An 11,965-nucleotide genomic window follows, 5' to 3' on the forward strand; every position below is an offset into this window, starting at 1 on the left:
AACACAACAAACAAAACATTACAACAAATAATAATAATAAATATTTCTACAAATTAGAAGAAACAAACATTTAACACTACAAATTCAATTCAATTCAATTCCCACATAAAACAAATTAAAAACAAAAATGTACTGTACACAAGTCTTCTTCTTCTTCAGCCTTCAATCTCATTATTCTTTCATTTTCAGCACAGCCAGCAGCAATTTTTGTCACAACATATATAAAAACTGAAACTGAATTTCAACAGCTCTATTCAAGAACCGCAACCTCGGGTTCAACCCTCCAATAATTGGCATCGTTAAACTCCTTGTTCATACCTGGGGCTGTTTCCTCCTCAGAATTAGGGACAATGTTCTTCTTCATCGGTCCTGCTTCTCCAACTATCCCTTCCTTAAGGGCATGATCCATGGCCTTCTCTGTTCCTTCTATTTCAACACCAACAAATTCAACACCCTCTTCAAACAAAGAAGCCACTATAGTACTTGACGTCCCGTTTGGGGTCAGTTTCTCTGAAACAGTAGTTTCGGTTTGATCTGTAGTAGGATCAAGAAATGGGTTTTGTGGGGGGTCTTCAAACGGGTTGGTGCTACCAACTGGAAAATCTGATGTTTCTCCCCAACCGACCCACTCCGGTATTGGTCTGTCTGCAAATGGGTCTTCATTGTCTGGGAAGAAACTAACTTGACCTGATGCTTCTTGCTGCTGCATCTCATTCTCGTTTACAGGTGTCTTACTTGTTTCAGTCAAATCTTCATCCTCTCCAACTACCACTTCATCGTCACTACTGCTGTTACCACTACTACCTGATAATCCATTTAAGTCGATATCATCCATAATCTCGGGACGACTGCTGCTCATATGAGCATCTGTGCTTCTCTCGTCTTGGAATGCAAACCAGTTGGAGTTCGTAAACAAACTGCATTATTATAAAATACCGAAATCAGAAACAGTTACCAACAAGAAATGAGAATCAAGTTCCCATAACATTTAATGATATCCAAATTCAACTAACAAATCAATACACTGGTCTCAAATATATATATATATATACAGGGCTTTGATGTAGTTGATTTGAATTTAGTCCAAGGCCTTGTGGGGTTTCAGTTTTTTTAGATTAATCTCAAATAACCCAACATCCAACATTCTAATCATCAGCCAAAATACTCTAATTAAAAAAAACATTATATATGTATACCCATATTGTCACTTAACCCAAATAACGCGTGGTTGAACAAGACCCAAATAAACCACCATCCCATCAACCCTCACCTCTTCAAATACCAAAATACCCTTTCTTTTCTTCTTTTTATACGGCAATTTATTACAAATCATAAAACAACACAAAAAATTGACAAGTTAGATCAACAAGATTTTTTTACCAATAGTCCATATCTTGCACAAAAAAACAAGATCAAACAAACTCCTAGAGAATTTAACAAAACTAGAAAAGCGATCTTTGGAAGAATCAATCATCAATTGTCAATCAAGAAATCAGTTGATGTGAAAAAAGTAAGCTAGGCTACTAACTATGTCATGCAAAAAGACAACTGTAGTCCTGACAGTATAAACAGGGAAATACGAACATATATTAGATGTTAATGTCAAACTAACACACTAAAACATAAAATCTTTAAATATGTAGACCATGCCACAGTCAGTTGAATCTCTTTTAAATAACAATTACTGTTTACAGTTTAATACAGGGCCCTGGAATTGATTGTCACCGGTTTATCATTTTGGGTTGTTTTGGTATGCATTTTTTATATGGGTTATGATCCGGAAAAAAATATTATTTTTGTCATAAATCATATTGATCTAGACAAAATCTTATACCAAACAGTAAAAAATAAAATAAATCACTTCCATGTATAAATAACTTTGGTGATTTTTCAATGGGATTGTGATGTGACAGATTGTAACAAAATAGCAGTTTCCAAATACGCTTTTATATCCACAAACAAACAAAAGAACTACTAGTAAACTCACCTTCCCTGGTCATCACCAAGCCTCAGGGATGATATCACAACTTCAGCAGATTCATCATCAAAGTAGACATCCTGGATGGTTTCAAATAGAGATTCGCATCATATAAATGACTTCATTAATCAAATCATCAAATACAAAATTAAAATAGCTTACTTTATTTTTTAGAATATTTAAAAATATTAAATAAAAATGATATTTTAGCCATTTAACCCAAATAATCTACTATTTCATCAAATAATAATTTTTGAATTTTTATTTTATTTCAAACTAAAAAAAAAGTAACACAACCAACAATCTCCATGGTTGAAGGGAATTATGTATCCATAGCTAAAACATTTAGGAGTTTGTCAACTCTTCTTTTAAAAGGAAATAAATAAAATTCACCTAAGAATATTACCTCGTCATCTCTATCAAGAACTCCATTGCCCTGCAAACAAAGCATGGTCCAACTTATACAATCTGAAAGAATAGAAGAGAAGGATTTCTAAATATTAAGTTAGGTACCTCTTCAGCATCCTCATTGTCATATACGGTGTATCGAAATGCCTGGCTTAGATTATTTGCTAACGCTGCCACATCATAATCCTTGTCATGGTCATCATCATCACTGTCTCTAGTCCTATCTTGTAGTGCAGTTGGACGGCTACATGTGACAACAATTAAAAGATAAAAAACAAGAGAGAAATATTCAATATACAAAGCACCAAATGTTCTCAAGGCAGCATAAAATTGACCCCCAAAAGAACACCAATCTCTCCATAGATAAGATTTTACTGTGGGCATTAGTTCCTATATCAAGCAATAATATTTTCTTCAGGACAGTGTGCATCTATTATTCATAAATGCTTCTATGTAGCTGTTTATGTTTTGTTACAGATCTTTGTGGAAAATAATCTGATCATGATCGGGACAAAAAGCTCTATGAAGCAAAAGATTTACACAACAATTTGGATCATGATCAAAACAATAATATGCATACTACATGAAGCAACAAAAATTACACTATAATTTAGATCATGATCAGTAAATATTATACCAAATGGAAAAAAGAAAAAATCACTACCAATTTTAACTTGCGATTTTCCAATAAGATCGTGATTGTGAGGGATTGTAAAAAAATACTAGTTTCCAAATAGGCTCAAGAACCTATTCTTCCACGGAGTCTCTATGTAGTTGTTAATGTTTATCCAAGACACCATTTCTGCTATAAATAAACATGGGATGGTTGGATCAAATCCCCATTAATGCAACCAGAGTCAAGGTGCTTACCCACAACCCCATCTATAGACATTTTCCACCACATTACGCTCATGTAAGACATTTGCTTGCCATTCATTCCATTCACTTCTTTCCTGCGAGTGTTAATATGATTGATCAGATGAATGTAGTCAATTCACAGGTTTAATGCAAAAGTAAATAACATGCTATATGTTGGCAGCAAGCAATACACTTATTACAAAACCTGATGAATTTTGTTGGGGACAGAAGTTCAATGATATAGAACAGGAGTATGAGTTTCATGCCATATGTTGGCAGCAAGCAATACAAGCAGTCCAGTATATCCAAGTTAGGGGTGAGCATTCAAACCGATCCGAACCGACAAACCAAAAATCGATCACGATCTAAGGCCGATTAAACCGCCGGATATAGGATTTTGATATAATAAAAATCAAGCTATTATAGTTGGATATAGTATAGAGTCTATTCAAATAACTGAACCATTAATTTTATGACATTCGAATAACTTTTGCAGATACAAACTTACAATATTGAAGTTTGTAAATTTTATTTTTAATTAACATTCATAACATTTAACATGTTAAATATTAATTTTGTATTATTACATAGAAAGACATTGTCTTAAATATGAGAATTATGTATATGAATAAAAACAAGTTAAATGTTATTAAGCAATTTATTTGCTTTTATTCAATTGAAAGACTTCATTTTTTTAGTTATTGTTTATCTATCCTCACATATATTTAGATTAAAAAGTTAAAAACTTATTTCAAACAATTATAATTCATAACTATTACTTATAGACTTGATATTTAAGTCTTTGTTTAATAAGAAAATTTCTGTGAAACTGTTGTTATTTTGGTGGTTTTTAAATGATTTTGTTTAGTTAGTTGTTTTAAAATTAGTTTACAAATATTAAGGTGGGAGCAAGCAATAACACCATTGATGACTGGAAACATATCCCCTCATCATGTGATGGACAATTTGGAAAGAAAGGAATATAAGAACATTGAAAGTTTTGGAGCTAAAAGAATAAAAGGCTTTATGCTCAATTTTTTTGCTTCTATCCGAAAAAGAGGGTTTTGTACGGGATGAGAATATTTTGATCTTAGCCTACTTGTGCCTTTTTTTTTCTCCATTTCGTTTTGGTATCTTTTCTCCTCTCAATCTGGAATTCCTTGAACGCTTCATGTGTTTTCATTCCAATGAAAAGTAGACATTTTAAAAAAAAATTAGTTTATATACATGTCGAATATTAATTATTGGATGTATAGGGGGAAAATCCAAAAACTATCAAACGATCCAATATCTAATACATCCAATTCATTGGATATAGGGTTAGATGTAGGATCTTGATAGAGTATAACTTATAGAAGGGCCGGGATTTAAATTATCCAAAAACCGACCCATCTAGATCCGCAATCTCCCCTAATCCAAGTTGATATAAGAGAATCCTAATTCCCTTTACAACGATGTTTACTCAAACACAAAGATACCAATGGGGTATTATGAATATTCATTCTCTATGCAACTATATCAGAGTAATCCGAACATATCTCCTAGACCTAGTTTAACCCCAACTCAACAGTCAACACAGTGTCCACCAAGGAAGTGATTTTACTACAAGGAGGAAGACAATGTATAATTAATTTATGAACTTATGCAGTACTCCTCATTCTCCCATTTTAATGGAAAGAGGAGCATTTTTTTTCTTGGTGAACACATTAGTGGAGATTTGTTGATTAAACTGAAAAAAAGTCATGATTGACATCTATGTAATGCAAATTTAGTCGAAGGGGAACAACAAGCGTTTATCGCAGATTGCCTGTCAATAGTGGGAAAAATATCATATTCATTAAGGTGGATGACAGTTTATCATTATCATACCTTACGGTACAAATAGCTTACAGTCATGAGTTAGTTCCAGCCATTTCAAATATTTTAACATTCAGCAATCTTCTATCCTTATAAGGTTCAATGTGCTAAAGCTTGGTAGAAGTATTATAGACTACCAACCAAGTTTCAATGGTATAGCCCACACCGTTTCAGATTTGACACTTGCTCTATCAGAAAATTTTGAAAAAATGTACTAAAGCAACATAAATAACATGAACAATGAAAAACTTGAAACGTAAATAGTTTGTTCTGATGTAAGTTCACCATCTAATTAGGTCATATTCAATTAACTCAAACTTAACAACTGTTATCTGTGGCTCAAAATATGATGTTATTTTGTCACTTTAAATCAAAGTGGAAGAAAGCAAATAGACATTGTGATAAATTACTTAACTCACCAAGAGTAATGCCTGAATGTGAATGTTGCTGTTTGCCAGTTGTGCTAACTTATTGGAAATGCGTGTAATGTGTCCAATGTTTCCTCCACGAGGCGGCGTTCTTCCAGCAGCAGGTAAAGTTGGCTACATAATTACAAGATTGAAAATAAATATTTAATGGGGAACCAAAGAGAAAAATCTCATATACTTTACTAGAAAATATTGGAAACCTCATTAGTATCACTAGAGATAGTGGGATTTTTATCAGTCTGAAGAATCTTCCCGATCAAATCACACTCTAGGAGCATATGATCAATAATTTTTGTATTTTGGCTTTCCAAGCAAGTGACAATTATACTCTCCACGTGGTGATGCAATGCATTATTGAAGGAGTACCTACATAAATAGCACATGAAAGCATTATCATTAGTTTAGACAAAAAGCAGGCACAATTGTCAATATAGTTTCTTTCATTGATAAAGTGAGTCAACTCAAAGAGCCATTACCAAAAATAATGAGGTCAGCTACATAAATTTCAACCCAATAAATGCAACATTATTTCAATTCACTATTTTTGTGCATCAATCAACTAACAAAAGAATGCACCTACTCAAAGAAAAGGTCAAGAGTTCTCTTAATTGCTCCTGAATCAATCAGTTCCTTCTCTGCAGCTTCTCTTCCAGTCTTCAGCAGCACGGCAATGAACTCCACAATCTAATGTGATAGTTAATACCAAGTTAGAAAAAATAAGATAAGAACAAAGAGAATGAATTTTACCTACAGATATCATTTCTAATTTTTTCCTTTATTTAATGTGGCATGCTTTGTGCTACCAAATATATAACAGAATCCATTAATCTAGAACTTTTCCCAACCCAACAAGAGCATTTATGATTTGCTTCAGAGATGGAAACTGTGAGTCCTCAACAAATTAATTTTCTATGATAATGTAATAAGCATCTACAGTTCACTCCAAAACAGTAAAATTTACTGCAAAACCAACCTTAAGACGATGTTTCCCAAGAGGAGGCCTCAGCTCACCATATGTGGTAGGAAGAACTTTCTCATCAGATGAGACATTCAATAGCATCAGAAAGTTGCCTGCACAACAAGTTGCCATGCTAAGAATTATAACATCCAAAATGAGTAATATTCACTAAATTTCAAGTATTCCTTAGTATATATGTTGACACAAGAACTAGAGGAAAGGAATCTAATCTTAGATTAGTAAAGAAAATAAGTAGATCCATGCCACCTATCCTATGAGAAATATACCGATGGTATAACATAAAAATTAGATAAATTCTGAAAATAAACAAAAACAAACCAACCATAAATGAATTTGTACAAGATACTATGAAAATTAAAGTATAATTGAACAAATTAAGTATTGGCAATTACGTAAAGTTGAGTTAAGTTATAATCCAAGACTTCTTTTCAGTTGTACTAAATGAATTAAGTGTTTTACTAAGTTGTGTTATGACATCATCCTAACCAAAAATGTACTAGTACATCCTTGAATGAAAAAAAATGAGGACAAATTCAGGAACAAGCAGAAAAACATATTAGAGCATGTTATTATTAATATAAATCATAACAGCATGTGTAATATGTAAAACTAACAAAAATACCATAACACAGCATATTGAGTATTTAAAACCAATGAACCAGCATATACAATGTCAGAATTTACATCCTTGCAAGAAAAAATGGAAAAAATTAAGAAACAAGCAGAAAAACATATTAGAGCATGTCAAAATTAATATAAATCATAACAGCATGAGATATGTAAAACTAACACAAAAATCATAACACAACATAAAGAGTATTTAAAACCAATGAATCAGTGCAATGTCAGAATTTATGGCCATAAATTCATTCTTCACTTTCTGAAAATAATGCACAGCTCTAACCTACAAATCATAGATAAATCAATTCACTTACCAAGTCTGGGCAGCATTGCAGCAACTGTATCAGGGTTAACAGGGGCGGGAAGATCATACATGTGTTGATTTCGGAATGAATACATCAAAGGTGAATGAATAGATCTTTTAGGGTCCAACAAAGAGATGCATACAGAAATAGAGTTCACGAGACCAGAAGTTGAATTTGAGCTTTCCAGTGCATGACTGAATATCCTTTCAACAAAACTAGCAATGCAAGAAAATTATCATTATTAAGAGGAAAGCTGACCATAGACTCCTTCAAGAGGAAAAACTTGTTTATAATACAACATACTTTGGGCTTGAAAGCTTTGTAGCGAGTGCTGATGGGGATGTACGTGTTATAGCACAGAGAGTTTCAGCTGCATTACCCTGAACTTCAGGAGGGCTCTGTTCCATTTTGTGCAAAAAGTTAGATATTTACACTGAGGAAGCGTAGAGTATGAAGCTTCTAGATATTGAAGCAAATGTTAAAATTGGATGTAAACAGCTCCAGCATAAAAAAATAAAAATTAAAACCATCCTGTCTCATTTATAATCTTCTTTTTTTTAGTGTAACATATTTGTCTCAAAAGAGTTGTCACAAAGGCAACTTCTACTAATACAAACCTGCATATTGTAACATATCAAATGCCACATTGAATTGATACCAACATAAAAATCAAGTTAACACTATAAGTGAATACTGTTGTCCTTAAACAACCTATTTACCAGCAGAACTGATCCCCAACATATTAAAAATCCTAGAATAAATGCACATAACTCTTAGGAACAGAAACTTTAATGATATTGGCCTCTGGAAAGATTACTTTGATGCCATCATAATAGTATGAACTTCAATATTAGTGCATTTCAGACATCTCATCTTTTAGCCATAATGCGACATGCAAATCCACAAAGTCAAGTCACATGATGCCAGTTGTCTGATAGTTACAATGTAATGATCTATATCTACCACATAAATCTTCCAAAAAATAATTGAAGTTGAAGATATTTACAGATGGGCTCAATTTATCAACAATCATTTCTAGCAAATTGCTTTCAGCCAGCCACTGCATGACATCCAGGCAATTGGGATAGACATGATCATCAGCTCCAACTAGGCGAATTAGAACCTACATAAAAAAGTCAAGCATTCAAAAAATGGTCCATAATCAACACACACAAAAATAGAGCAGAAAGAAGACCTTCTATAATATAGAAAGCAAGCATATGTGACTAACCTCCATGATGGACGTGATTCCAATCAAATCAACCAACTGGCGGAAAACATCCTGATGTGCCTGAACAGAAGCAAAAGAATATAAGAGATAAGTAGCATGGCAAACAAAAAACACACAATCACAATCAGATAGGTTACAGATTTTACACTTGAAAACATAGGAAGCATACTCAAGATGTAGTGTAAGCCTATACAAACTTGTTTAACGTCAATTCTTATCAGCTGAATTTTCCACTGCTCAAAGAACTCTCATGCATATGACAGCATATTGGTTAATTACATGACAGAAAACGATTTGATGAGACTACTCTCTTAAGATCACCACCAAAGATTGGTCATGACTGGAATACAATAATATACCTATAAGTAGTACCAAAACCCTTTCATGTTCCAACTAGCATAGATTTATAAAGTAAAGTTAAACACTTTTCGAACCATGTGCAAAAAAAATATATAACAAAATGGGTGTCAACAACAACAGCTTATCTTATTTCAAATAGAGATCAGAAACATCCGCAACCCAGATCAGGAATTCACATAACAAAGGATGTCACAGATGGTCCTAATACCAAAACAAATAAGAAATCAAATTTCAAAACAAATACCCATATGAGATGGATTCAGATATTTTACTTTTTTGAGAAAGGGAGTTTCTTTTATTAGATTCAGTGAGATAACACTTACTTGAACATAATTCATAAGGGGGACAGTTTTTCTCAGCATGAGGCAGACAACGACCTGCAATGATTCAAAAGTCTGCATCAAGCATGTGGCAAGCCACAGAAAACATTTAGAACAATTCTTCACAGATAAAAAGTAGACCTTGCTGAAATACCCAGCCAGCAATGCACTATGAGGTCGATTTGGTTCCAGGAATGAGAAAAGTATATCCATAAGCTGTTATAAAGACAAACATTTTGATACTTCGTCATGAGCACTAGCACCATTAGGAAAATCATAACAACAAGTGAAGGGATGTAAGCATTAAGCGCTCACCTCCTCTTCCTCCACGAGAGTTTTGAGGATAACATCAATTTCGCATGTAAATACCTCAGAAGCAATGAAGGGGAACCTAAAACCATATTATAGACATTTTAATCCATGTACCATGAAATATACAAATGTTTGTCCAAAACATATACAAGAAACTATTGAAATATATTTAATGATGCACATCAATAGAAGCAATATGAACGCATGCTTCAACTGTACGTAATAACCTACTTGAAGATCCGTTTGCTATCAGCATCTTCTGGAGCTTCTTCCACAACATAATGCAATAATTGTTCCACCTGAGCTCTGTCTCGCAAACTGTACAGAACATACAGCATATGTCAAATGAGTATCTTACCAATTTGATGATTAAAGGGCAAAGAGGCTACCATATTATAACCCCCAAACTCACTCACATAGCTTCTTACCACAAAAGAATGACATAAAAACAGTTAGACTCTCGAAAGGATACAAACACTGCATATGACAGCACCAAGGTGGGTGCAAACAGGAGTTTCAAACTCAAAGCTATATAACAGGATTAATGAAACAAAGTCCCTGAAAAATATGATGAAAAAACATAACGCTATTCTTTTACAAAGGATTAGGCGGTTACAAATTGATGAGGCGACCGTTTAAAGCTTTGCATTCTTGTATTATCTCTTCTTCGTCAAGAAGCTCCTCCAAAGTAAAATTTTCCTTGTCTAACACTGACTCAACCTGCAGGAAATGACAAGAACTTCAGCACCAACAAAATGAAACATCAACATTAAAGCATTTAAAAAACATTGACCCTATTCGGAGACACTTCAAACTGATATGTTTTAACTTCCATTTGTCAAATTCAAAACTAAATCTCTAGAATATGTCATCTAAAATTATGTTTTATAAGTTCAAATATTAAATCACTCATATGTAATTTGAATTGGAGAAACAAATACTCATCCACTCCACTTTCAAATGGGGCTAAGATAACATAGAGATAAAGTATTATATCCACTATCCAGAATTGTATTCTTCATGTTTCATGAATAGAATGTGTTAACTGCCAAGTTTCAACACAAGACACATATAGGCAGTTGAACAAAAGAAAATACGCAAAACTTCTATTGCATGCCAACATATCAAGTTTCAAGAATAAGATACTGTAATCAAAATAGCTAGAGTCAATAACAATGTTTCAAAAATCCAAACATGTTAATAATCCATGCTACTCCTGTCATGAGCACCAAATCTTCAAGCCTGTATTACTTAAGTCAAACAAATAATCAAATAAGTATGGAGGACAATAATGAACCAATCATCAAAGATTGATCGTCTAAGGTACAAGAGTATACAAGTACAAAGTGTGGCCTTCCTCGTTGAAGATTATTATATTCAACAGGAGCTCAACTGCATCACATTAATTTTCAGAAAATATAAATATCAGCAATTCAAGTCTTTTCCAGAAGATCGTATGGAAACTAATACAAATACTATACAAATAGGAGATTAGTATGACAAAAAAACTCAGAGGGTCAATTCCGAACCAAGTCAAACAATCAAGTGTAGAAAAGATGCAGCATGCTATGCTTGAAATTAATCACATCAATTGCTCCAACATAGATAGATCCATACACACCAAAGAAGTTTATACCCAATGTAACAGCAAATTTAATCAGTTCAAAAGCAAGTAAAATCAATTTCCCAAAAATCTAATCCCAGTCAACGAAACACTACAGATGAAGAAACCCACAAACAAGCAGCCACGATTTCTAATCCCAGCAACGAAACATTCAAAGCTTGAAAGAAGTGGATTTCAGAAGTAGTTTACTTACAGGTGAAGAAGCTGAAAGAGCGGTAAGCTTCCAAAACATGGTGTTGAATATATATATCCGTCGCCGCTGTCGCGGAAGCAGTTGAGAGTAAGGAAGTGAAACGGAGTCGAAGTTGGATAGCTGCTTAGATCTGTAAACCCTAAATTATTTGAAGGAAGAGAAACGAATCTCGATATTCAAAACAGGTCCCAGTTGCAGATAGATATTTGAATCTATCTGAAGGCAGACAAAAACCCTAAACTTCAGAGCAGCAAAAGATCGGAACTTTGTGTGGCCGTAGAGAGAGAAAGAGAGGAATCTTCAAAAAAAAATATTTGCAGGTGCAATGTTGAAGAGAAGGGAAGCCAAAAGTACAAATTGTGACCGGAATTTTCAATGCTAATAATATATATTCATCAAATTAATTTTTTTGTTTGATTAGTGTTATTTAGAAATAATCTATTTTTTTTTTATTAAATACAAGTAAATAATAATAAATATATATTTTAAAT

At 33.3% G+C, this 11,965-nt stretch overlaps 1 protein-coding gene across 1 annotated transcript; it reads right to left on the bottom strand.

The window, feature by feature from the left end:
• Positions 1–11,808, bottom strand: LOC124911164 (serine/threonine-protein phosphatase 6 regulatory subunit 3-like). Its single transcript, XM_047451618.1, has 19 exons — positions 11,475–11,808; positions 10,274–10,377; positions 9,889–9,975; positions 9,661–9,736; positions 9,487–9,561; positions 9,349–9,402; positions 8,666–8,725; positions 8,441–8,557; positions 7,738–7,832; positions 7,444–7,649; positions 6,503–6,600; positions 6,110–6,213; positions 5,730–5,895; positions 5,521–5,643; positions 3,257–3,339; positions 2,492–2,630; positions 2,385–2,414; positions 1,988–2,058; positions 1–917 (listed from the first exon to the last, which is right to left on the bottom strand). Exons 1-19 carry the CDS (start codon positions 11,511–11,513, stop codon positions 251–253), a joined length of 2,394 nt encoding a protein of 797 aa, XP_047307574.1. The 5' UTR covers positions 11,514–11,808; the 3' UTR covers positions 1–250.
• Positions 11,809–11,965: the final 157 nt, after the last annotated feature.

The sequence above is a fragment of the Impatiens glandulifera genome, chromosome 8 (assembly GCF_907164915.1).
Source record: "Impatiens glandulifera chromosome 8, dImpGla2.1, whole genome shotgun sequence".
NCBI classification, from domain to species: domain Eukaryota; kingdom Viridiplantae; phylum Streptophyta; class Magnoliopsida; order Ericales; family Balsaminaceae; genus Impatiens; species Impatiens glandulifera.

Excerpts from the sequence above, each read along its gene's own strand:
- LOC124911164 (XM_047451618.1), bottom strand. The coding sequence starts at position 11,513 with ATGTTTTGGAAGCTTACCGCTCTTTCAGCTTCTTCACCT. Across the intron at positions 9,403-9,486 it reads TGGCTGGGTATTTCAGCAAG|GTCGTTGTCTGCCTCATGCT; the intron begins GTCTACTTTTTA and ends GAATCATTGCAG. Across the intron at positions 3,340-5,520 it reads ACATTCAGGCATTACTCTTG|GAAAGAAGTGAATGGAATGA; the intron begins GTGAGTTAAGTA and ends TAACACTCGCAG.